General features: G+C 45.1%; 1 protein-coding gene across 32 annotated transcripts in view; it reads right to left on the bottom strand.

Moving 5' to 3' along the window:
- Positions 1 to 27,318, bottom strand: part of myo18ab (myosin XVIIIA b) — a 119,343-nt gene that overhangs the window by 18,024 nt on the left and 74,001 nt on the right. For all 32 annotated transcript variants that reach the window (XM_069184257.1, XM_069184260.1, XM_069184263.1 and 29 more), the window contains 18 exons: positions 26,833 to 27,070; positions 26,440 to 26,549; positions 25,008 to 25,073; positions 22,733 to 22,861; positions 17,325 to 17,468; positions 16,233 to 16,322; positions 14,672 to 14,791; positions 13,643 to 13,754; positions 13,418 to 13,545; positions 12,907 to 13,061; positions 9,759 to 9,882; positions 7,933 to 8,133; positions 7,447 to 7,557; positions 7,170 to 7,274; positions 6,938 to 7,084; positions 6,605 to 6,718; positions 2,791 to 2,907; positions 1,790 to 1,873 (listed from right to left, as the gene is read on the bottom strand). In XM_069184257.1, the coding sequence (XP_069040358.1) occupies positions 1,790 to 1,873; positions 2,791 to 2,907; positions 6,605 to 6,718; positions 6,938 to 7,084; positions 7,170 to 7,274; positions 7,447 to 7,557; positions 7,933 to 8,133; positions 9,759 to 9,882; positions 12,907 to 13,061; positions 13,418 to 13,545; positions 13,643 to 13,754; positions 14,672 to 14,791; positions 16,233 to 16,322; positions 17,325 to 17,468; positions 22,733 to 22,861; positions 25,008 to 25,073; positions 26,440 to 26,549; positions 26,833 to 27,070 (2,295 nt within the window). The remainder of the gene's footprint in view (positions 1 to 1,789; positions 1,874 to 2,790; positions 2,908 to 6,604; positions 6,719 to 6,937; positions 7,085 to 7,169; positions 7,275 to 7,446; positions 7,558 to 7,932; positions 8,134 to 9,758; positions 9,883 to 12,906; positions 13,062 to 13,417; positions 13,546 to 13,642; positions 13,755 to 14,671; positions 14,792 to 16,232; positions 16,323 to 17,324; positions 17,469 to 22,732; positions 22,862 to 25,007; positions 25,074 to 26,439; positions 26,550 to 26,832; positions 27,071 to 27,318) is intronic.

The following is a 27,318-nucleotide window of genomic DNA, read 5'->3' as shown; positions in this document are numbered from 1 at the left end:
CAAGTCACCACACTGTTTAAATCCACAATGTAAAAATTCACATTATATCTCCTACTAAGCCCTGTATGACATACAAAAAACATAAACAGACATCCCTTTGTTCCCAAGCCTACACTAAACTAATAAGAACAAACACTGCCAACATCTTTAATAACAGTGTATGCACATTGATTTTCAGCAAAAGGAGATTAATTTAAAGCCTAACAGCAAGTCTAAGATACAAGCTTGCATGCCTGAGTGTACAAAATCCTGCTCTGAATCTGGAGCACAGAGTAAGGAGCAGGGTTTAATGGCAATCTCTGACCCTGTTTTGTGGGAGGTCAATGTTTTAGAAACTCATCACTCTTCGCTGGAGAAAAACAGCAGAGTGTTATATTCATCTGCATAGGCAATTTAAAATGCAACAATTAGGGTGATAGTCATCAAGGCTTTTGGAAATGTGCACCACCAGTTTTGCAAGAGAAGTCAAGTATTTTAATGATACAAACTGGGAATCCTAAAAAGCTATTTCAAGATCCAGAGATACTCATTACTCAAGGCCCTGACATTTAACTACTGTTTTTTTCTTTATAGAGTTTTTAGTAAAGTGCACATTGTGAGCTTTTACTGGTAAGGCCTTTGAAAAAAACAATTTCTGAAATCCTTTTATCCCTCATCACAGTCCGGAAAACTGAGATTTAAAAAAAGCTTCAGACACCTTTTTCCATTTCAGTTTCCCTTTGATTCCAATAAAGTCGGTGAATCCATGAGCAAACTTTACTAATACTGATACAAGAGGAAAGATGAATACTGCATAAATGCATCAATCCTTCCTACGGCACTTTGGGTGAGAGATGCATTAGTCACAGAGAGTCAGAATGCACCACACTTCCCTGCTGTAAAGCCAGCTGTTTGGGTCTATTGCTGGTAAGTAGCAGACAGGACTCTCTCCAACACAGTGAGGCAGATGATGTAATCACTGGAGCTCACTGGAGAAGTGCCGACACTGTGCAGAGCATTAGAAGAGGACTGTACCACTACAAATGAGAAACCCTATAAAACTGCACAAGTCACTATGTATGGGAGGTGTTCTCACCAAAGAAGGCTTCCAAGGACTGGGAATAACACTGCACAGCAATGTGTTTAAAATGCACAAAATGTCTAATGGGTTAAACACCAACGGGGTACACGATAAGGACACAGGCTATAAGGATGCTTAAAACTGACATGCCTATGCACATGTTCCACAGTCCTGAAAATATTCAGCACTTCTGGTTGTTTGTAGTATAATGTCTAAAGAATTATATGTTTCCTTTTTTAATGAAGAGTCCCACAAAGTCAGATTCAAGTCACACGGATCTTCTGCATTGACATGCCTTTGAGGATTCTGAATAGCCGAACACAGCCTTCATGCAGTCTTGCCTGTCTCGGGTCTGAAAGATTCAGCTCCCTCATTCTGACTATGCCAAGAGGAATTAGCAGAGATTGTTTCCTTTGTACTATACCACCTATTGGATGACCAAACCTCAATCCAATATTCAAAGTGTGGTTTGAATAATGTAATGATAGATTTTCCCCTTGATTTGAATTTCCCCTTAAATAAACTTTACACTCTTAATATATTCAGGCACCTTTTGCTGTACTGTCTAGCAGAAAACAAACTCCTAGATCATTTGCACCTATTGCCTCTTCTGGTTCAACTCTAAAATTGCACAGTGTGCAAACTGCACTTGTGGCACAGCAGCAGATGGATAACAGACGGGGTTAATGGGGCTAACAGACGATTGATCCCTGTGGTTTGTGGGTTTACCTTCTCCTGGATCTCCTGTTTTTCCTTGCTGGCTTCTTCCAGCTGTGCCTGCAGATCGCTGATCTGAGCCAAGTCTCGAGACGACTGTCAGCAAGCAGGAAGAAAAAGGATGCATTTGAAAAAAAAAGTAGAGAATTTCTTTTACAAACATAAAGGGGACTTAGCTCTCTGTACATCCCCCCCCCCGAGTACACAACAAAATCGATGCTGGAGGCACGAATCACTTTGCATGAATCACTTTGCTAATGAATCCAGATCACTGAAATCACTGAAAATTTTTTTAATTAAATTCAAAAAAAGTTTCAGAGCAAATTAATAGGTTGGAAACCGGACGGCTTCATTAAGGCACAAGAACAATTTCTTTTTATTTTAATAATCACATCAGTGGTTTAACAAAGGCTTTTGTACTATTCACATTTGCAAAGTTATTTCAATGTTAACCAAAAAATAAAATCCATGGTTCAATTTAGACAAGTGTGCTCTCAACTAAATGAAGGATTCAGCTCTCCAGTCCACAGGGAATCCTCAGCATTGCCGTGAAGAAAACATATGTACATGAAGCAAGAGGCAGCAGGTTTTCTCTCCCACTTCAGTTTTTTAATTTTATGGACCGTCCCTATCAAGGCGTCCTTACAGCGTGACAATGAAGAAAAAACACATCACTCACAGACCCGTACAAATGCCCACTAGCACACCTTTTTAAGGTTGCATTCCTACACCTCTCGGTTATAAAAAATAAATCCAATTCTAAATTAAGCGATTGATGGGCATCACAGCTCAGAACTAATTTGACTACGTTAAAAAAGACGGGTAAATTGCTTATGGCCAGACGCTCTCTGTTCTATACTAAAGCTGAAAACAAAAATTATCGATCTGCCGCTGGAGAGAAGTCGGCAGGGCTGTTCCGCACTGTAGCGATGAAGCACTGCGCCTCTTGGGGCTGTGTTGTCAATGCGTCCTGACAGAAGGCATTCTGGGAGAAGAGCAGGTAGCCACAGTACCTGTGCCACAGCAGCCTTGTGCTTCTTCATGAGCTCGTTCATGTCCTCCTGGTCCTCCTCCAGGCGCGACTGCAGCTCGTTCTTCTCGCGCTGCAGGCGGCTCACCTGCTCCTCCAGCTGAGAGAGAGAGAGAGAGACGGGAGACGCCTTCAGACTCGCGCGCTGGCTGGGCACACTGCGTGCTGCAGGCGTGCAGTCCCACGCCTATCCTACCTGCTAGCGCTGGAGAGTGGGCCAACATTACAGGGCTGGCCTGCGAGGTACTTTCCCTTCTGAAAAGGATTCAAATAACCTCATAAAAATGTCCACAGACAAATAAAGGTATCAGATTACACCATTATCGAAAGGAGATTCCCACACCGCTGTAAAATAGGTTCAGTGTGCACAGAGGAAGAACCAGCACTGTTAGCAATGAGCCACACAGTGAAACTTCCCTCTTCCCTGTAAGAGACACTCAGATTCCTAGATCCAGGGAGCTCTTTGCACATGCAACAGCAGTCGTTACCAGGGGTACTAATTAGTGGCTTAACAAGCAGCACCGCTAATGCACTTTGCTACCTTCTTAGGAAAATTAAAACTGTAATTTTATTTCTCTAATCATCTTAAAATACATAAAAATGGGTTTAGAGGAGCCCGTGACAGAGAATATTAATAAGGAATGAAAAATGTGGGTTTAAAAAAAAGCTAATGAATCCATTAGCACAAAAACAGGGAAGCAAAATGACTTCTAAAACATGCTGACACAATGACATCCATCTTATTAACGTGTTGCAAAAACAGATTGGTGGAATGTATAATGGACTAAATGTATTAAACTCTACTTAAATAGAACATAATTTTATTTAAAAAAAGTAATTATTCATTCAAAGTTGATTACCTAGAACCAGGTGAGGGCTGCTTTCAAACACACGCAAGTCAATGCAGATTGGACTTTTAATGTTCATTCGAAAAGGAAAATCTGTCAGAACGTGTGATGGCAGGGAGTCCCATGGAACTGGGACAAACTTTTAGCAGGAATGCTCTGAGTCCATCACACAGCTCAATACAGGCAATCAACACTACACCTTCTTCAGTGTATTTTTATACAGGTGAATCCATTTAGAAAATGATATGAAGTTGTTTAACTCATAAAAAATCATGGCTTCACCTCTGAAGGGGTACAAATGGATATTGTTAAACAATCTGCAGCTTTGGCCTTCTTTTATGAGCATTATTATGTACCTTTGTTTTTTTTTTCCGCTTGGTTTTAGTCAAAATCATTTTTTTCTTAGCAGCCGAATGTTACCGATGCTGCTGATAAACCAAGAAGCTGGGAAATTATCTAGTTACAGGCCAGATGTCATAACGCAAAAGTAAACAAACACTGACAAGTGTTTCTGGATCTTTATATGGAGAATAAACCGAAAAAGAGAGGCAGTAGAGTGATTAGTAATTATGTTTGGCCCAAATGCATTTCTAACTATAGCAGCAAATTAAAAAAAAACACTCATCCTAAAAAAATGATCACAATAATTTCCCATAATTGCAGAGTTCAACATATAAGCAAGATATGGAAAAATTGCAGCCTTTGTCAACAGTCTCTCACTCACATTTAAAGAAAAAAGAAAAAACAGCTATTGTACTGCTGTCACACATGCACGGGCGTTTGGCTAATGGGTCCTGACAAGAAAATCACGTTCCATTAAGACATCAAGTGTTTGGACACAAAATCCCATTGGGTGCAGCTGCTCTGCGCTGTTGGAAAGACACTTTCCCTACTCATCACAACCGAGAGCCCCTGTAAGCAATGAATAAATACATACCTAACGTCAGCGGGGCCTGAACAACACATTTAACCTTTGGCGTAAGAGAAGAGGGGGGATCTCGGAGCAGATAATTCCAAGAATAAAGAATTTAACAGTCGTAATGAGTGTGCCTGTTAAGTAGATGGATGTGCATTTGCTCCTAATTACAGACTCGCAAAACGCTCCGAGGAGTATTTGCTTTAGTTTAGCTTGTGGATCTGATGCCGCGGTGCCATCTGAAAACATAATAAATTAGTTTCATCTTCCTTCCCATGGAAGGCCGTTCCATAAATCATCGCAATACAGATTTGGAAGTCAACACTTCGTACATAAAGGTAGCAGCCTAGATTACTGTATAAACAAATATATTTTCCCTATAGGCAAGGGAAAACCAACCAAACTGAAATATTTTATTTCATGGAGATGGCGGATAAGCAATGAATTTAAGGGAAAGAGCCTTTGATCGCCAATGGAGTGGGTCACTAAGAGGTGTACAAACTGCTCTGCTGGACAGTGTATAAATTACCTAGAGGTGCCATGATCCATTTAGGCAAACAGTGACATACAAAATGGACTTGGGGAAAACAGCACTGAGCAGAAACCTGCTGCCAAGTCCGTCCTCTCACGAGACATAGCACTATCACAAAAAGATCACTGCGTGCTCCAGGACTGCTGCATTTGATCATGTTCAAAGGCCACCCTTCATTATTCTTCTTTGCTCAATATTACTATCTATCATTAATGGTAAGAAATTACCCGGCAGCTTAGTGCTGTGCTTCTCACTCGAAAGCCACTGTGACTTCTGGACTCCCTCCTACCTCCGCTCTTAATTACTTAATTGAATCAATCATTGAATGAACCGGACTTAACCGCGGCAATCGTTAACTGTCCGGAAATTCTGCACACTGTACAACAATGAAGACGAATAAGAAATAAACTAAAGAGTGCCACACAATGTCAGCATATCACCATGGAATCCACTACCTCAACATCTGACGGTGCTGTTGACCTTAGGTGGAATATTTAATTAATGTTTATTATTCATTTCAGACCTGCTATGAACTGCATTCAGTCATTCTATTCTGAAAAAACAATGAAATGCAAGACCAGGAAGAATGTTACAGCATTAGACAGTAAATCTAGAATATACAGTGAATGGTTTACAATTAACATTATGTATAAAATCTCTTTTCTTTATCCTAAAGATGCTGAGCTCCACAGAAGAACCAAAAGGAATTTGAATCCTTCTGCTCATAAACAAAGGCAGCTCAATAAATAACACAAAAAAACATCTATATATCTATATGTATATTATACCAAAGCTCCTGCTATTATGTGAACTCAATTACTTTTTTCCCCTAGTCTAAAGATAATATTCAAGCTAAGATAGCATTATTAAATCGAAATGTATTTCCCGGTAATATGTCTTGCTCAAATTAGAAATGGATTTCAAAACAAGCCATTACAAGCTAAGCCATTTCCCGGCAGCCTATCCTATAATTGAACTTGTGCCCCGTGCAGCAGGCTACAGGAATTAGATTGCTACCAGGAGGCAGAAATGCACTTGAATTCGGCATCCCCTGGAGTCGAGGCAGGAGGGAAGACCAGCAGGCTCAGACCGCCTTGAGCGACTGCCTGAAATTTCTACATGTTCCTTAGGACCACTGCCCCCGATACAGGGACCTCTGCAGCGAGATGGAACCAACTGTCAAGGTCTTATTCAAAGGCGGAGAAGAAACTGAGGTGGCACCCATACTTCCAGTCTTTGACTTCTTTAGTGTTAACATGGTCCTTTGTAGATGTCTGTAAGGCTCATCCCGATTTTTCAAATGCCGTAGAGTTCCGGTTAAAATTAAACTCTGCAGCTTGCGAAATGTCCGTCAATAATTTTTGGTGGTTTCGTGAAACTGAGGGAGGAATACAAACCAGGCCTAAAAAAAAAGGGCCGCATTTTGGTAAAAAAAAAAATAGTGGGCTATCCGAGCTTCTGGGTTAGATCTACGCCGCGGGGCTGTTAAACAGATACTCACCGCAATTTTGGCCTTGGAGATGTCGTCCATCTGAACGTGCAGGTCCTCGATCTCCACCTCCATGGACTTGCGGGACTTGACTGCAGCGGCACAGGTGAACTCCGACTCCTCCAGCTGTGCACGCCGGGCAGGAGAAGGGCAGGGGGTCAGAAAAGACGAGCACATCTGGACAGGCAAGCTCGGACCACTTGGAAGCAAGACTCCCAGTAGAGCAGCCCGATTCATTTTGTTTCTGGTTCTGCTTTATTATTTAGGATGAAATGTTAGTTGGTACTTGGAGGAGTGCTTCCTAAGCGCTTAAATCATTCTTAGGCGTGTCAGGCCTGGGCGTACCTGGTTTTTGAGCTGGGCGATCTCCCTCTTGCTGGGCGCGTTGTTCTTCAGGTGGTCCAGCATGATCTGGGCGTCTGCCAGCAGGGCTTTGGTGCGTTTCAGGTCCTTCTTCAGCCGCTTCTCCGTCTCCACGTCCCGCTGGCACACCTGGGGCAGGGCAGGCAAATAACACATGGTCCCAACACGGAAAACGGCATGTGGGGAAGGGCTACACAACCTGTGCGTGTCCTACCTGCTCCTGGGCAGCCAGCAGCTTGGCCTCAAGATCTCTTCGCTCACGCAGGACTTTCTGTTTGTCATCATATTCCTCCTCCAGCTGCACCTCCATCTGCCTCAGCTGTACAACAGTGGGAATCCATTTGTTCATGTAGTCACACGGGGATAAGCAGTTTCGACCGTATTTGTGATAAAGAGGTGCAGTGCAGCTCAAGGGAAGCATGCAGAAAGCTCCTCTTTTATATCTAAAACACACTTCAAGGTTGACCTTAAGGGCAAAGGGGGCGTCATACCTTCTTGTTGCAGGACTGTCTGATCTCCTCTACTTCCTCTTCCTTGCTCTCGATCTCCTTGGAGTGCGTCTGCCTGAGCCGCTCCATCTCCATCTCCAGTCGCAGCTTAGCCTGGAAGACAGATGAGATATTATGGATAAATACAATCACCCTAAGCATCATCAGATGAACATCTGGCTTGAGTATGCCAATGGTTACCACACAGCACCTGGACATAGCCATACTAAACTATACTTTTCGAAACAGCTGGACTTAAAGCCCATTTGCAGCTTCTCTAACATCTGGAGTGAAGTTCTAGCTGCTGTGTCATCTAGACTTAGAAGCCTAAGGTTTGTAACTGCTCCAATATCTGGACATTGCCATATTAAACTACATGTGTTGAACTTTCTGGAGTTAAAGCCCGCTTGCAGCTGCTCTTATCTACACCTGAAGTGAAGTGCATTCTGCCTGCTGTGTCACATGTACTAAGAAGCCTAAGATCTGTACCTGTTCCAGCATCTGGATGGTTCCAGCCTGTTCATCCAGTTCCTCCTCCTGGTCCTTGACCTTTGCTTCCAAGTCACGCAGCTGTTTCTTGACCTTGGCTAGAGAGGCCTCATCCTTGGACTCCTGTGAAGAGAGGTCCTGCAGCTCTGCTTCCAGCTGCTCGACCTTCACGTTCAGAGCGCACATCTCCAGGTCCTTATCCTGCAGACACAAGACAGGTGTGAGCCAAGCACAGAATCCCCACCAGAAGCCAAAAACATCTTAAGAAATTAGGAGGATCTTAAATTAAAAACAAAATTCATGGCAAAGAATCAAGACATGTCTGCAGGTTTTAATAACACAATCAAACCCTAAACAATATTGTCGTGCTGGTAATAAATGCAACATTTTGGAAAGATAGTACTGTATAATGCACAGAAAAACAGTAGCTCTTCATTACTCAGTTCTTGTTAAAACTATCAATGAGCTGTCCTTCACACCTACAGCTTCATTAACCTGTACTGGTTGTAAGGTACCGTGCTGTAACCTGTAAGGTTGAGATCCAGTCCTCTGGCCAATTAAAAGCATGATTTAACAATCTAAAGATTTGCAAAGAAGTTATGCAATCTTTCTGAACACAAATCCTCTGTGACAAAATCCCACTGACAAGGTTCTCCTAGATGTTTTGAACAATGTCAGCTTCTTTGCTGGTTCTAAATTATTGATGAAGTGATTTCAGAAAGAACCAAGAGAAACCCCTTGACCTCCATTTGAGCTGGAAAGGCTGTGATCACTGCTGTGGATGAGTGCAGTATACAAAGTGGTTGAAAAGATATCTGTTATGAGCAGACTCCAGGTTAGAACATGGTAGCAGTACATCTACACTAGTAGATACTAGTGACTGCCTTTTCCCCATAAACAGCTTTTAACAACAGCTTGTATCTTCACTAATGTCCTTCATTTACTTCATTTAACTTTTAAATTGTCCAGGCAAAGAATAACATTATGGAAGATGATGTTGGACATTAGAGGAAAGTGTCTGTGTGGTGTGTCTGTTACATTCTCTTTCAGATGGACGTAGCAAGCAAGACATTCAAAGCATTTACAGTATTTACTTTGATAGTAATAACAGGTGAAAAAATCTAAGAGACTGTTACAATGAAAGGTGCAGAGAACAGGAGGTACTGCGTTATTTAATGAGTCATTAATGCTGCAATTCTATACATGCACTGGATGAAAATATCAAAAGGATGAGGAACAAGCAAGGAAAAGAAAAAAAGACAGCAATGACAAACCATGTTTAACAAACGCAGGAAACACAGCCCAGACACTAAGCAAGCTTCTTTGCATAGCATCACCTTGAGCTCCTTATTGCCCCTCCACTTGGGAGAAGAGCAGCCGTTTCCTGTCCCCAGTATATAAAACCTGCTGGGCCCAGCCTGAGGAAGTGCTGGTGCTGCCCCCTGGTCTGTACTATCACATAGAAATCTAGGGAATCAGCGCTAACAGAGGCAGTTACAACCTGTGTTCTATGGGATCTGTTCCCAGGAGCTCAATTTCTAACACATGAGAAATGTATGGGGGCTTCACTGGGGTACCTGTAATGGCATTAGTGATATCTTTCCCATAGAATAGCATTGAAAATCAGTTTTAGACAGGAGGGAATTTACTGCTTACTTTTAGGTGCTTGCATGCACATCACAGACAGACAGACAATCTGCTCCTATACAGGTGTATTTGGAGGAACTAAAGTAACGTCCTGTATTGCAATTGAACCAGGCAAGCGAGGCGCTGCTATGCAATGTTAGCTTGCCCCCGGCGCTAGACTCCACTCCACTCCCCTGTACCTCCAGCTGCTGCTTGAGGCTGAAGGCCTCCCCGGTCAGCATGTCCTTCTCGCGGCTCAGCTTCTCTCGCTGGGCCCTCTCTCGCTGCACCTCCTCCTGCACCTGGGCCAGCTCCGCGTCGAACCTGCAGCGCCGGCGACAAAAGCCCGTCAGCTCCTTCAAAGGGGAAAACGCCCTCCTTTCGGACAAGAGGGTCATGTCGCGCAGCGCCACCCTGTGGTCTTGCAGGGTGCTGATGAAAATCAGGTGGGGGGGGGGGCGGGGGGAGAGAAAGCTGGAGGCATCTTTAAATATGCCTTTCCAGTCTGAGCCCCACTCAGTCAGGCTGTAAATCACAATGTAGTGGTTGTCATTGTCTTTGTCTGCAGAAGAATAATGTATAAACATTCAGCTGAGCCCTCTTGACCTCTAATAATGCTTAAACAAGACGAGTTTCGACCTCCAGGTCTGCTTCAAAAACCAGACATTGCCACACTAAAGCGTTTCAGACAGAAGATGGGTAAAATGACCAGGAGGAATAAAGGCAATAACAGGCCAGTTATGAGGAATCCTTTGCAGAAACTGCAAAATTAGCCCCCTCACATCATCATCTCCACACAGGGAGCATGCCAGAAATCATTTGGTCTTCAATAGTGCACTGTAGTGACCTGTCCTTAAAACAGTTCAGGATGATTTCGCTGCAAATTATGTAAGGTTCAAGCTCGGGATACTGCAGTTATTTTGAAAAGCCAGTTCTTTGAAGAATTGAGCCACTGAGCGATGCTAAGGCAACAGTAAGTGCCACGCAGGTACCCAGGCTCCCACTCCAAGCCAGCCTTTTAGCGAAAGCCGTACGAAGAGGATTGGTACCCTGCCAGACACTCCATCAGGCAGCTTCTCTACCTGTGTTTTTGCAGTAATAGCCATTTCTAACTACTGGTTTCTACAGAGGGCAACTCATTAGAGAAAAAAAAAGAGACTGTTCCAAAGCTCTTAAAATGGTTATGTAATTGCAACTTTACAACAGCTTCTTTCTGGCATCTCCAGAGAATCTAACATGGCCTCCCACAAAAGCCCCATGCGGTAGGAAAAAAATTGAGCTTTGTTTTCCCATGCATTTTCATAAATCCATAATTCCTGGTGAGGGTCCCTGGCAATCTGGAGCCCATCCGGGAAGAACAGGGTGCAAGCAAGAACATATCCTGGATGGGACAGCAGCCCGCGACAGAGGACACGCACAGGCACACAGGGACAAGGGGGAAACGCCCCCCAACCCAGCCAGCCCTTCTGTGGAAAGTGGGAAGAAACCAAGGCACCTGGAGGAAACTGCCAATCCCAGTCCAGATCAGAACCCAGGACCCAACAGCTGTGATTCCCAGTCCAGACCAGAACCCAGGACCCAACAGCTGTGAGGCACCACGGCATCTTCCTGCATAGCTTTGATTTGCTTATCTTGTGCAGGGCTTTTCTTTTTAAAACAGCTCCTCATGCCAGAGAGGCAAACCTATCCCAGAAATGAGTAGGGGAAGCACATTCTGACTGATAACGCACACACCTGCATGCACATAGCACATAGCAGAGGGTTGTTGTTGTTTTATTTAAAAGTAAGCTTGCTATAAGCATCTGACAGTGCATTGCTGACGTGCTGAAATAAAAAGGAGAAGGCCTGGAGCTAGACTCTGAGCAATATCCTCCTAAAGTCTTCCTGACATGTCCCAGGGGAATTATACCAAAAGGGCGACTGATGAACGATGATCCACTGCAACAGTATAACACACCACTTAACACGCTAATCTCACCGCTTACTGCAGCCTCCCACAGTGCTCTTTACCAGAACTCCAGCTCCCTGATAAATCAATAGACAAAAGAGCTCCTTGACTGCTCGTCAATGTGCATGGATTGAGCAGCCACATCCTGGCCAGGCCCCGCCTGGACTGAGCACTGCTCCATGCTCGCTCGTTTGTTGAGGAATACAACCACTACTCTAAATTAAGAGTTATCTTTTTTTGTCCCCCAAAAAAGGGAACAATTGGGTTTTATCAATAAATCTTCCTGGAATTACACTGCAGAGCTCAATCTTGATCCCTTGGCTGTTTTCATGCTGCTTATCTTTTGCTTTTATTGAACAAAAAAAAACTCAAATCACAGCACTGGTCCCTGGGTAAATGCTTTGAGAACACAGCACCACATATGGTACGGCAACGTATCTGGGAAATGGACCAAAAGAAAAGCAGGACGTTATCTCAAGAGGGGTTTGCAATCTACAATCCACTCAGATATTTGGCAGGTCATCACTGCTCTAAGACTGAACAAGCCCTTCTCCACCCGGACGAACACTGAGGCACAGTGCCTCCAGCACACTCCATCTTCAATCATTATAAATGGCACCGCCTTGCGCCACAGACTTGCAAACTTACAGCAATGCTTCTTTTAAACGCATTGGCTCTCAAAGCTCGCCTTTCCTCCTTCAATCAACCTGCACACATTTGTTCTGCTACGGCAATTCCAAGCTCCCGAAGCCGGCCCTGTTATAGCAATGGATTACATGTGGTACAATCCGTCTCACTACGAGAGCGACCTGTTCGTTTCAGCCAATATCGTTCACGAGTATCAGAAAAGCTATCGTTCTCCCGTTCTGCCTCACCATCAACATCCACTGGCCTCGGGCTCAAACTATCAAAGGGACACATTCTGATAAGGAGCAAATAACAGGCAGAGAAAAAAGGTTAAACTGAAACAATAATTCTTTAAAAATAAGCGATACAGGACCTTAACCTTAAAAAAAAGGTTCTTCTTTCTATTAATACTTTCCTAGAAGATTTTGCCATATTGCACTTTAGAAGACACTGAACAGTGACTAAAGGCGACGCACAGCCGAATTTGTCACACAGGAAGGAGGAGACAGACAGGCAGGCCAAGGGTACTGCTCTCACTTGGCCACCAAGGGGTGCCGTGGAGATGTTCTGAACTGCCTGGAGAGAAACGGGTCAGTGAAAGGAGATATGGGAAGATTCCAGATTTTCCTATTGCTTTCCTGACACCTTTGAGGCCTTGGGGTCAGTGGATTGGCACCAAAGCGGAGAATGAACGGCTGTAAATAAAATGAAGGAAGAGAGAGAGAGGGATGAATCCAGGGGCAGAAGGGGCAGGGGGTGGAGCTCATTCTTACTTTCTCTGCTTCTTCTCCAGGTCATGATTGCGGCTCTGCTGGCCCTCCAGGTGCAGTTTGGTGTCCTGCAGCTCGGCGGTCAGCCGCTGGCACTTCTTCTTCAGCTGCTGCACCGTGCGCTGGACCTCCTCGCTGTCCGCCTGCAGGTCGGTGAGCTGGAGGGAGGAGCACGGAGCCCGGGTGGGGGTCAGCCTCACAGCCCGGGGGCCGGCGGGACCAAGCATCGGGACAGGGCGCGGCAAAACATGCAACGTGTCTGTTCTCGCCACAGAGGTACCAGCAGACAGGAGGCAACAGGGTGTGGCTTCTAATGACTGGCTCCGAGAGAGCATTCAAGACAAAACTCACTATTCAATTTCCCGATGGCGAGGGCGGGGAGGTTGGTCAAATATGAAAAATATCAATCAGATTTAAACCAAGTTAATTAACCTCCATGCTGTCCACCAGCAGCCTATATCGGGGGACTACCAAGAGTGAAAGGGCCACAGGAGGCTTATGGTAGGTGCCCTACCCTTCTCTCCAGCTGTCTCTTATTCTGCTGCTCCACCTCCAGTTTGTCATCAAGCTCCTGCTGCAGCCTCTTCTTGGTGAACTCAGTCTCCCTGATGGCCCGCTCGTACTTCAGACGCCACTCGCCCCCTGAGAGAGACAGAGGGCAGGACATGAGCTTCGGAGGCGCTCCGCCCGCTGCAGGGAGACCCCGGGCTGGCGATGCCCGCCGGCGCCTGGGACCCACCCGAGTCGTCGTCGTCCAGCTCGCCGTTCAGTTCCGACGCCCTGATCAGCCGCGCCTCCATCACCTCCATCTCCATCGACTCCATCTGCTTCTTCATGGCATCAAACTTTGCCTGAAATCACACACAAGCCCTCAGATCCTCTGGGAAATAATGGGGCCATCTGTTAAAAGACATGCTCAGAGAAGCCTGCGTTGATACTCACATCATTTCTTCCTAATTAAGCAGTTTTATTTCAAATCAAAAATTTGTTGTCAGCCCACCTGTGGTCTCCTTCATGCAGGATTCATTAATAAACTCCCTCTACCTCCAGGTCCATGTTATCTGTCATTTCTAGCCAGTTAATGTAGACAGGGGGCAGGAGGACTTAACGAAATGTTTAGAATTCAGATAGTTGCCCTGTAACTATATTCACAGATTACAGATTTCACATAGCAAAGTGAATTATTTTGAAAGCTTGGTATTCACTGCCAAGGCATACTTCTTTAAAGAATATTCTGCTTTTAATCTGATACAATTAATTATAATACAGAGAGAGGGGGGTACACAATGAGCGCCTGCAGTATTCATGACACGACTGAATGAGGACTCTTTTGTTTCTTCGAAGACTACCACATGCCCAAACCAGGTACGCCCTCTGGTCCTCTGTCATTCTCAGCACAACACTTCCTGCTTCTCTTATACAGAAGTCAGAGGGCTGATTCTGTGTCCCAGATGCAGCACTAACGGCCATAAAGAGTTAATAGAGCTAGTTCAGAGTGATGCCGCTCACAAGTTGAGATGATCATACCTAGAGCAGTGGACAGTGGTGAGCTGTCCACCGGTCACAGCTGGAGCACATGTAGTGGACAGAGCGAGCGAGCCAGGGGGCAGTGTTGTCATGTGAACTGTCTGCTGGTCACAGCTGGAGCACGTGTGGTGGACAGAGCAAGCGAGAGAGCAGTGTTGTCATGTGAACTGTCCACCGGTCACTGGTCACAGCTGGGGGACGCACAGTGGACCATACGGGTGGACGAGTGCAGAAGCCTTACCTGCAGCTCCTTCATGTCCTTTTCCAGGCGCAGCCTGTCCGAGGTCTCCGACTCCAGGAGCTGGGATGCGGACTCCCCACTGTTGCGCTCGTCGGTGAGCTCCGAGGACAGCTCTGTGATCTGAGGAGGAGAGGGCAGGCCTTTGTGAGCCGCCATCCACAAAAAGCACATGCTCCACTGACACAGAACAGGGACTATAGCTGCGTTTCCCAGAACAAGATGAAGAGCACCAGAGCTTAAAGAAATCTCCCGTGGCCTTAACAGGAGACCTGAGAGCGCAGCTGATCAGGAGCAGATTTGTGAAAAAGATCTTATCTGAATCATGTGGACTTTCCAGTTTCATTCATCCCTCCTAAAATCAAATGCAGCCATTCGCTCACTAGAGAAACATTTCATAGCAATGCATCCATAAGCACACTCCCACAATACAGCCAGTTATTTCAGAACAGGTTAAAGATGAAATTTTCAGATCCAAGAACAGAAGCCAGATATCAGTATTTTACACCCGACAGGAAATCTAAAACAATCAAAAAGATTTTCCAGCTTTTCTTAAGCTTTTTTTCCCCCAAGACCCTTTCTGGGGTTTGTCCACAGGTTTCCTTCAGGGGCAACATGGCAGTGTGATATCCTGGCTGTGCAAGAGGAGACAGCCTTTTAAAAACAGCCCAAATTCATCTTTCCAATTTGTAAAAAAAAAAAACAACAAAATACCACAGCTGTGTACCAGTAATGCTGTAAGAGAAAAGATGTCAGAAATGTTCTAAATGACAACATCTCACCGAAACACAGTGCCCTCCGCTAGTTTTGAGACAGTGAAGTTAAATGACTATTTTTGCTGTATACTCAAGCAATTCAGGTTTGAGATGAAAAGACGAAGATGAGGCAAAAGTACAGAATGTCACCTTTTATTTCTGGGTACTTCTGTGCTTATATCTTGTACAATTTCAGAATAACAGCACAGCAGAATAACAGATTTTGTGTTCAATCACCCCATTTCAGGTGAGCTTAAGTATTGGGACAAATTGACTTAAAAGTAAGTTGAAGAACTATAAAACTTACTATTTGGTCTCAAATCTTTTGCATGCATTAACTGCATCAAACCTGCAAACCCCTGACATCACCATCACTTTGTTCTTTTGAGATGCTTTACCAAACCTTTGCTGCAGGGCGGGGTTCTAACACCAGTCTCCTTTTCGGAAAGTTGAAATTGCTCGACTGGATGTTAATCAGAAGGCTTTTGCCTCATATACATATTTTCCTGTCAAATTTGAATTGCTTGAGTATACAGCAAGTATAGCAAATTTGACTTCACTGTCCCAATACTTCTGCAGGGCACTGTAGCTCTGCAATGTGACACTAAACAACTTCCTGAAAAAAAGCAACCTTAGAGCACAGGTTGCCACTCACTGACCAGCACCCTGTGCACAGAGTGCCAGCCAGGGTTGGCTTTTGCATTGCTCGTCTCTGCTGCAAATCCATCAGAACTGTGGTGACTATACGCAGATGGATCTAGACACCCCCCACCCTGCCAAGGGGCCAGTGGCCAGGGCTGTGGTCCTACCCTGCTCTCCAGTCGGTCAGAGTTCAGTCTGAGCTCGTTCCTCTCCTTCTCCACCTTCTCCAGCTTCGCCCGAAGCTGCTGAATCTCCTCCTGAAATGACAACAGGCACAACAACACACTTTAGATTTCAGAAAGGCAAAAGAAAAAAAACGTGAATCATTGGTTAATCTGAATAAAGATGAAATGATGAAAAGTAAATAAAAATATAAAAAAACAAACTGCTCAAAAGCCTTGTCTCTTGCCTAGCACTGCCAAACGCATGCCCTTGTGCAGTTGTGCTCTGACCTCACCTCTGTTCATCTAACAGGTTGCTCTGGAACAGCTGAGCCTCCTGTACGGACACTAATCAAAGCTCCCAATCCACACTGAAACTTTCTTTCTAGTTAGCAAATCGCTGCATGGTTCGAACCACGCGGAGCCTGTATATTTCATTTTCCCCACAGAGACGCAAAAGCAGAAAAACGAATTTGCAATATTACTGCGCAAGTAATAAATGCATCCCCCTTGTGCAACACATCCCCAGCAAACATGAAGGAATAACTGAAATGAGTAATTTGTGCAGTTTGCTTAGATTACAGTGAATCTCCAACCCCCACAACATATTTAAATGTGTATTTAACCCGTGCTTTAAAACTCAACTAGAACTGTGAGCACAATTTTAGTTTTGCTTGGAATATCCAAACAAACATAAACCGACAGGATGCTGTAGCCGAGCTTAAACGTCAAACGTCATTTGAAAAAGAGGGGCTCACTAAGGCCACTTCAAGCAGAGGAAAAAAAAAAATCCATATACTGTTAAAGCTGCTTTTGATACTATGGATGTGAGGCAGGTAAAAGTCACATCACACTGAATCCTCAGGTTATAAAGTGTCGTAGAAGAAAAGATTTGATCAACTTTGGATCTATGTTGTTCACTTAAGTCAACACATTCCTACAGACAGTCCTGGAAGGCTGCAGGTTCTGCAAATCAAAACATTGAACAAACTACAGCCTTCAGAGGTCAAAATCGAACACTACACCGCCTTCACAGAGCCTGAGCTACACGAGCTGTTGCGCGCGGTCTGCTTGCTTGGCTCAGCCATGGACACTCACGTCTTTGCCTCGGATCTGCTCCTCGGTGAGCTGGACCTCGATCAGCGGCCGCACCGTGGTGAAGAGCTTCCACCAGGGCCAGCCCTTCACCCCCCGGTTCTTCTTGATGTTCTTCTGGATGCAGCGGATGGCCAGGTCCTGGATCTGAAAAGCACAGGGGTGGGCTGTGCCTGTTAGTGTCCCGTGTAAACGCCCAGCCCAGTGTCCAGGTTGGCTGGGTTAGCATGTTGCGGCTCAAACTACCACTTCTGTGTCGGGTGGACATCAACAAATCCGAGAACCCTTCAAGCGTCTTTTCTTTCAGAGGGGGATGGAGGCGATGGTACCGAGCAGCGAGGAAATGAATGAACTAGTTTTCATTTCGCTTCTGTTAAGATATACTGGTCATCACAGTGGCTTTCTATCCTAGCCCTAAAGGGGAATGCTAATCCACCACACACTGTGGCCAGGGAACGTCTTGGACAGTCTCTGCCTGGGATCACTCTGGTGGGTGTTATATCAAAAAGACCCAGTCAAGTACACGATCTTTAGGCTACTTTACTTCATGCCAAGCTAGAGGCAGACAATCCCTCCCTAGACTGGACAAAGCAAAATACGTGTAAACACCAGTGCTCACCCTACGTACCCTCATCTCAAGTGAGGAAGCTGCAAGCAAGAACTAATCTGCTGCAGCTACTTTTTCACTTCTCATCTTCGCCAGAGATATCGGAGTCTCATTCACAGGGGTTGAAATGAGCAGGTGGGGTCAGAAAAGCTGTGCAAACAGCAGTTCATTCCTGAAGCAAAGTGGCACTAACTGAACCTCACCTCCCTTCTCCCCGCATGGCGCTCTGTAAAAGTCTGTAATTACATTCAGGAGGTTTTCGTGACCTCCAGCACCTCAGTTTCCACATCTGCAGGGAAGCAAGAGCACGAAAACCAAGGGCCAGATGGCAGAAAAATGGAACTTTGCTTGTACCACAATTGGCAGGCGTAAGAGCTGCCCAGACGCCCAGACGGCCAAGGAAGTGGACCCTGTGCAGCCACCAACAGACTAGGAACAAAAAGTAACAAACAAAAGACTAAATCCCAAAACTCCAAGAACAGGCCGAGATCAGAAACCAGGAAGGCAAGACAAGGAAAAACAACACAAAGAGCAGAGGAACAGAAACTCAGAGGAGAAAACAATGGAAGAAAGAAGAACAATTGGACCAGAGAAAGGAACAAGGAAAGAATCAGGAAAAACAGGGAACTAACTGTCCAGAGCGCAAACAAGAGGTTACAAGCCTGAGTGCTCAATATATAGAGCTGGGGAAGGGTAGTGTGAAATCCTAGGTACACTGGTCACTCTGTGATTGGCTAAGACTTAACGCGGCCGTCTGCATAGTCTGCGCCTCTGTTGCGCAGCCAAGCCAGCAACCAGTGCTGGAGGCTCCCTCTGGTGGTGAGGAGGTAGCTGACAGTGGCAGGGTGCTGGAGTGTTGACACAGAACAAGGGACATCCTGGATACACCAGCCCAGGATTGACAGAGGCTCAGGGAGTGAGGAATTCTGGACAGCCCACAATGCAGTCCCCCTGTTTTAAATGCAGAGGCAGGATCATTAACAAGGGCTGCCCTCTCTCGGAGCTAATGGGCGTCAGACACCATGACAACGTAAGTGACAGGCAGCACAAAGCATCCTTTCATTTAACCCCAAACCGCTTTCACAATTAAATCCACCAAAAAAAGTATTAAATAAAGTGCTCTCGTTTTTAAAAATAGCTTGGCTGAGATTTTGAGAGTATGCCTAGCCTTTAAAAAAAATACTTGTTCAGAATATGTGGAAAAAGCTCATCAAACTAATGGGAATGGTTTAAAATACTTTTCAGTTTGAAAACCTGTGAAAGATGTGCACCTTACACTTGGTGAAGTTAATCACATGCAATTTTGCACACCATGGCTAACATGCTATACGTACTGTATGGGTGCAGACGAATGTGTGTCTCGTCAGGCAAAGAAATACACGTCAATCTCCCTGAAAAGACTCTACCAGATTTCTGGAAGCTGTGCAAAGACAGTTAAGCAGAGACAGTAAGTGTTCCAAGACCAGCAACTCCGGAGTGTAATTAAATCAAACATCAAGAAATCTTGGCAGCCAGTTAACAGTTTTATAAGATTTCCATGTCGCTTGTACACAAGCATCTCCAATAACAGAAGATTATCTGGAAACCCAATTAAAGCTGCACAATTCACAGCATCAAGTGGATTCAGCGTACAATGCAGAACAAACCTGTGTACCGATTACAATTCGTCACACTACGAAAGCTTTAACATGCTGCAAAATTCAAGAGAGTCTTTCAATGGTGCTGCAGACAATATTCGCCAGAGTTAATTTGTGAATTCTGCCCAGAACGAATAAGGTAAAACAACAGATTACACAGTACGCAGGGCAATAAAAACAAAACGAGAGAATTCCTAATTAAAATCCCAGCTCCTGCAACAAGCCTTTGTGTTTTGATACAGTAAGCAGCGAGACAGACAACAGTGTGATTATCGCAGCTCTTCCATCGAGGAAACAACAGCGCAGAGATGATTACTGAGAAAGCCACGCTGCTCTAATCTCAGGAAACTCTGCTTAAGGTTACAGTCACAGTTTTCAGCGAGAGCTCTAAACACAGAAAACCCCTCTTTCCTTTAGGGGCAGCTCCTGCAGGTTGTCACACACTAACACAGACATCCCCAAATCATTTAACAAGCGAGGCCAGCCAGGCAAGGAAACTCCTCCCGTTATCCACCTGTTTTCTCCCAGCACGGAGGTTTATCTTAAGGCAATAACTTAATTAGACACACACCCGTCTGCCGTATCAGTTAATTCCCAATGAACATCAGCAGCACAGCAATCACCTGTCAAAGAGCAATTCGTTTTCCGTATTTATTTTAATTCCCAAGGCAAAGTTGACCCATGATGAGATCATCATTCCTGGTTAGAGAAACCTCTTCTGATACAATATACACACTCCAGGACGACAGCAAGGCACTGCAAGCCATATTTAGACAAGCTGTTTGCAGCATCAAGTGTTTGGCACAGTATCCCTTTCTCATTAAAACAAACATCAGAACTGTTTTCTGCAGAATCGAGTGAAGTTCTGTAAGGTTTCCAACACGAGCCATTCCCTACTGCTTGTCAAAAACTTTTTTTTAAAAAAACCCAGAGGATGTTAATGCTGTCACTGCAGTACACTGCAAATCTAATATCAGCTAGATTAATTCCTGTCCGTCATTAGCATCTCCTATTAAGAAAAGAATACTTAACAATTATGATGGAAAGGGACCCTAATCAAGTTTCATGACCGGCAAGGTCTAGAACGGGAATGATTTCCATTACACAATCATTATCATAAGGGGGGACTCTGGGGACAGAGATGCTCGGATAATCTCTTTCCAAACGGGAGGAGGAGAAAGGGCACAAGGAGAGTTTCTGATCACGTAGGAATAAACCTTCCACTCCACGGCATTCGTCTAATAAGGCGAAGCCTATGGACTGTATTGGAAAAACGCCACATGCAAATTTGCCCTTCGACTGATTAGCCACACATAGCCATAGACAACCATAGTCTCAGCCAGCGTTAATTGATAACTAACCTCTTATCACTACAGCGACTTCCATTTACAAAGCAGTTGCTAGGTTAAAAAATATGCATGCACAATATAGGATTCATTTTAAACTTTGATTTGATCCTTAAAACTTTTAGACATTTCCGGAATGCATTCGTTTCTAAACAGTCCTTATGTGCTTGCATGCGTCCTGTAATGGACTGATGCCCCATCAGGAGTCCCACCTTGTGCCCTAAGCTTCCAGGACAGTCTCTGGTCTGCCCCAGCCCTTACCAGCCACAGGCAGTTTTCTGATAACAGAAGGATGGATGTTCGTAGGTATCAAAGCATACGAGAAGTGCACACTTCCATAATGGCAGATTAGGAAAAGGAGCCAAGTAAACAAGGAGCCAATTAAAATGAACAGATGAAAAGAAAACTAACCTAATTTTACCAGTGTAAAATACTGAAGTTTCTAGGACACCGTAACTAACACAAAAGTGAGAGAGCACTTGGAATGACAATTCCCAAATTGATTAGCTGTACCTCCAAAAACCCTACTGTGCTGACAACCCAGCTGCCTCTTCTCTCTCCCTCCAGTCTGCTCTGTACTAAACAGCAGCTGTTGCTGCACCCAGCCAGAAAACTACAAAGAACGTCTTTTTACAGTCCAGGGAAGGTTCTTTTCTTTTTCAAGCATGTATTGTTTGAAGTGCTCCTTAAAAATGTCAATAGAACAAAACATAAAAAAAGAAATAGTACTTACACAGAGAAGCAAGGCACCAACCTTAAAGCCAGCCAAAGGCTTTAAAAACCAGGATGGCCAGAGATATCAGAGTGGGACAGAACTGACACGAAGGATGTACCAAAGAAAAACAGCCAATCCACAAGGAGGGCGAGTTAGGAAGAGAGCCCCAACGCCTTGTACTCGTTTAGCTACCTTTGACCATTTTAGGGTAAAAGACTTGTCAGGAAGGGAAGAGTGGGTGCCATACTGTAAACTGAGCCGCGGAGCTCAGCATGGGGTGGGCTTCCTCCCTTGTGATTAAGTGCTGTAATTATTACGCAACTCCAGACGGGCTCTCCAGTCTCTGGCGGAGCAAGAGCTGGCCGGCCGCGGGCGGGCCGGGCACCGTGACCGCGGTCATGGACCGGGCAGAACCCGAGCCCAGGGGAGAGGTCGAAGGGAGAGCGCACAGGGAGAAAAAAGTCAACGGGGGGAACGAACCGAGACAGAAAAGAGGTATAGTGCAAGGAAGGTCATTGTGGTTTTCATAAGGAATCCAATGAGCTGAAAATGTTCTTGTAGCTGAACAGGGTGACATGTCTGACAACAGGAGATAGTCTACAGCAGGGAAGGCCACCCCTGGTTCTGCAGGACTACAGCCCAGGGGGTCATCCTTTCATCATCGGTTTCTAGAAAACTGCAACAAGCTTTGACCACTTAAGCATGTGATTTCCTCAATCAAGCAGTTTAGCAAGCATTTGAAATGGAAATGCCAGCCCCCCCGCAGCTCTCAGAGACAACAGCCGGCCACTCCTGATTGAACTAATTAACTTACTCTATTAATTGAAGCTCACATGCTCCAAGTCATTACCAAGTCATGACTGAGGGGCGAGTACTGGATTGTTGGCCAACGCCAGCCCCTGAGAAAGGGCTCTCACAAAGAGACGAGACTGTGAAGACTCCAAACCAGGTCTAGCCGGGAAAAGCAACACTTAGGATAAAAGCTAATAATTCTTCTAGAAAGGGAAGAATTTCTCTCTTACGCCTCCCCTTGCCAGCGGGGGGCCCATCAGCACCAGCAGCCCAGCCCTAAGACGCACAGCGCCATCCCAGAAGGGCAGCCTCACCTTCCTCTTCTTGAAAGCCTGCCTGGCCAGGTATCCCCTGCAGGCTGCCTGAAACAGCGTGATGTTCCGTCTGGTCTGCTCATCTCTCTGCTCCTCCAGTTTCGCCAGGGTGCCCGCCCTGAAGAACACCTGGCAGGGGGAAACACCTGTTAAATCACCGGCGGACCACTGATTAACCTTTCCCTTAATATTAAAATCATATTTCAAGAGTCTCGAGACAAATTCTCTTTTGCAAGGATGTTCTTGGCATGGAGGGACTGGATTACATTAGATTATGAACAAGCAAAAAGAATCGATCCAATGCAGCTGTTCCACATATTGCTTAAAGCAAATCTGAAAAGGTTATTTAGTAGATCTGGCTGAAGAGGGAGTGTTGCTCCTGATAAGAAGACCTATGTTTTTCCACCTTCAAGAGCAATCTGCCAGATCTAATTAAACTAGTAATTAGTGTATTACCATTACGTCTGCAGTAATGCACCCACATTCTAAAACTCTTTTGCTCAGAAGCTAAAGCAGTGTCAGTGTACTCAGAAAGTTTTTAAGCAGTAAAGAGAAAATGTATTCAAAGGGAGGCTTAAGCCTTTTCATATTTTATCACTGAGCTCTTGAAGTTAGATGAAACATGAAATTTTGCTCTGTTTTTTTTATAGTAGTGACTCAGTGTGCATGGACATTCTGGTTGAAGCAGATCCTTAATCAGTGTCTTTTAATTTCTTAATTAAAGCTCAAAGAGATGAGCAGGTTCTGTATCTAATGATTAAAGGGTAGAAATGGTCTTGGAAGCTTTGCACACATTTATTTTTTGAATAGCCCCTCTCCAAGTGGCTACATTATTTCATGTAAGACTTTAGCAGTGAAGAGCAGTAAAAGCCTATTTCATCACCGCATATTCAGATTGATGTAGCATGATTTAGGGGGGCTGCCTGCAGCCTGCCCCAAGCCCAGGATGATGGATAATGATGGACAAGACATCTATCTGAGACTTGGAGAGCAGCTTACAGCACTTAGCAAATTAGAAGAATCTCCAGTGAAAGATTGAGGCCTCTGTTGGAGGAAATGCGGAGGAAAAAGACATTTTTGCTTTCCTGGCTCCAAGCAAAGATTTAAGAGCTTCTCTCTGGAGGAGTGCGCAATAAATTCAGTTTTTTAATCACAGCAGGTAACATATGTCTAAAATGTGACAAGCAAGTTTAGCCGTTCCAGCCATGTTGTGAAATTAAACTCCACCAAGAAAAACAACACTTTGCAAAAGTTCTTTTCTAGTTCAGCCAGCACGAGCCCCACCCCTCTTCCACTTGTTACAGGTTTTCGGAAAAATGCTGAGCAATGCTGAAAGAGCTGGTGGCATTATCATCACACACACGGGCCCCTTCCCCTCCCCATCCTCCCACGTTCAAGTTGCGGCACAGGGATAAAGCAAAAGGGGGAAAAAATAAAGCTGCTTTGTTTCTCGGAGCGGTGCAGAGATCAAGTGGACTTGAGCGGAGAAAAGACATTCTGCCGGCGGCACTCTCCCCTCCCTCCCCCCCCAGTCTCAAGTTCTGCCAACACGGATCCAAGAGCATCTCTCATGCCTAGCGCCTGAGCAATCACAGGCACACGCAGAAACATCGGCGAAACGCATCGGAACAGGTAAAGAATTATTCCATGCTGAATAGGAAAGAGAAGAGACATGACGTTTCGGCTGAGGAGCCTTCTTCAGGTTTGAGGCCGACGCAGCTGCTTACCTGAACTTCGACGAAATGCATCTTCTAGAACTGAAGATCATAAAGGCAGTAAACAAGTTTCTAGCCGGTTAGATGCGATTTAATTTCGGATTGGTAATTCAAGGTCAATTCAAGACCTAGGGGTCTTAGGCTGCTGCCTTGCATAAAGAGCAGATCCCTTAAGACAACTGTCACTGCAGTCACCTTTCCTCGTCCACATCTCAAATACCAGCTGAGATGTAAAGGCATGGCCTTTATCCCCCAAAAAACTTTTGTTTGGGTCGATCAAGAACTTCCAAAATGTTTCTGAAGTGAGAACAGTTAAAAGGTTGAAATCAATCCTATAAAGTCAATGAAAGTTTCAGTAATGTTGCAGAGCCCAGCTGGAATCAAAGCTAGCAGGTGGTGGTGGGCCCAAGACCAAGGCTGGGAATCCCTGGGAATCTTCTAGTTGATTTCTGAATGACTCTGTTGAATCTTTAATTAGCAGAAGCCAAGACATTTTTGAGATTTCTCATTGGGAAAGCCACCTGTTCGTCCTACAAAACCCTTCAGTCCCAGGTACTCACCCTGCTCAGGCCCATGTGATAATTGCTGCTCTCCAAATCCAGCGACTCCAGCAGTTCCTCCACGGCCTAAAAACAGATCAAGACCTGTGAGTCGAACACAGAGCTGTCTTTTGTCGGGGAAGAAAACTACCAGTACAGGCGTGGTGCTCAGATGGCAACCATATGATAACCGTCCAAAGACACCAGCCTCTGAAATATCACAAAAACATGTTCAACACAATTGTATTTAGAGAAAAACTTATTTACTTCTTTTTCAATCCAGTTTTTCACCAAAATTAACAATTCTGAGCTTCCAAACAACCGTATTTGTTTTCAAAGAAAGTTTCCCCCCCCCATTTCTGAAGCACGGCCCCCTCTTTATCTGTTCATTTCTGACAAGTTATGTAGTCTATAAATCAAGAGACCCATCACGCTGCTTACTTTGTGAGCTGAGCTACAAATGGAACCTCCAAGATTAACTACACCAGTGGCACAGCCCCTCTCTCTCTGTAGTAAACAGGTTGGCGGGGGAATTCAGCATGAAGTGCCCCCATCTATGTCACACTATAAAAGGACATGGCAGGCCAGCCTCACTGAGAGCTTTGTTTTCTTCAGTTTCCAGAGAGACCTCTCCTTAGATGCTGACGCATGGATCACTTCTTTCTTTCTCCCTCTGCCTCTCCTCCCCCTTTTCTGTATCATTTTCCACTGCATCGCTTACAGAGTTACTCCTGTTTAGCATTTCGACAAGCCCCTCGCTGTTTTCCATGTTAACCTCCTCCATGCCAACTCTTTCACTACAGAAGAAAGGGCACAGATGCCAGCTGGCACAGTCTGAAGTGCAATCTGGGAAATCCAGCTAGATGTTTTTTAAAAAGCCAATTTATTTCAAAACATACCTAGTTTTTTTTTAATACGTTTTTATAATGGTCTTCCACACTCGTCAATGTTTTTAACTCCCCTGCCTACTTCATAGGGACTAATAGGGCCTCCTAGCTCGCCGTCCTCTCCTATCACTGCAGTAAAACGCAGGCTGTCCTCCCCGGAGCCATTCACTCAAGCTACACCAGACTAATTGTCCAAGAGATTAAACAAAAGAAAGTTGGAAGCACACAAATGTGATTAATGATCACTTTAAAGTTCAAGGCTTTTGTGAGTTCTAAGCACTGGAACAATTAAAGCCTTATCCCCGTCTACAAGTGTTGTTAATCTGAATTGGAAATGTTATTTAATAAACCGAGGATTCAGTATATAAAGTCATCATAGCCCTGATTAGTGGGGGTTTATTGCTCTGTCATTGTAGCACCGATGGGAAAACAAGAGTGCTCTTCAGTTCATTAATCAGCAAAACAGCTTTCTGCTATCAGCATATTCATAATTATAAACAGGAGGACGAACACGGCTAATAAAGGGGCCTCTAATTGTGCAGGAAGTGAGGAGACGGGAGACTCACCCTCTTCTCGTCCGTGACGATGTAGTTGCGCCCGTGTTTTTTGGTCAGGTGAGGCGCCAGCACATCAAAGCGGCGGCGGAACTCCGAGAAGACCATGTGATCAGGGTAACCTGGGCAGCGGGGCCACAGACACACCCATTACGCTTTGAACACCCCTTCCTGCTTCTGTGCGATCCTATCATTTCACCAGGCCTATATTAGTCCCAGTACAAGAGTCCCAAACTACAAATCTGACCTAATTTTAGGTCTAACTCATTATTTCCAATCCCATTTTGGACTGCGTCAACGTCAATACCTCCACCCACATCCCACCATGACTGGAACTCTAAGCACTAAGAGCTCTTACTCTACTGAGCCCCTGGGCCAGTCCCCAAGCCCCAGGACAACTCCTACCTTGCCTGTAAATCCGCAGGGCATCCAGCAGCTTGGAGCCGCGCAGCTGAGCACGCAACAGGGGCACGTCCAGCTGCATGAGGCCAGGGTCGCAGTTCTCGCCATGGGGCTCCCCTTCCCCTGCCCTGGGGGATGGCCCGCCCAGTACCCTCACTTCCCCACTCAGCGCGTCAGCCTTGGGCAGCAGGCAGTGGACAAAGTGCACCTTGGACCTCCTGACTGTGTCCACCAGAGCATCCTACACGACACATTCGGTTTACAGTTCAAGGGTACACACCAATACGATAATCACAATTACATGCATGCTCCCACCAATTACCTTCCTCAACAAAAGCAAAACCCTCCATTTTTGAGCACTCTCATGCAGGGCGTTGTAAGATAAAAGGAGAGGTCACCATGCAAGACCTCACCCTCCCCGTGAAAGCAATGGAGACATTCCTTTTGTTTGGGCAAAATCTCATGAGGACACTGCAGACGTGGACAGAT

Source organism: Lepisosteus oculatus, chromosome 26, assembly GCF_040954835.1.
Source record: "Lepisosteus oculatus isolate fLepOcu1 chromosome 26, fLepOcu1.hap2, whole genome shotgun sequence".
NCBI lineage: Eukaryota > Metazoa > Chordata > Actinopteri > Semionotiformes > Lepisosteidae > Lepisosteus > Lepisosteus oculatus.
This window is presented reverse-complemented; position numbering and strand designations above follow the sequence as displayed.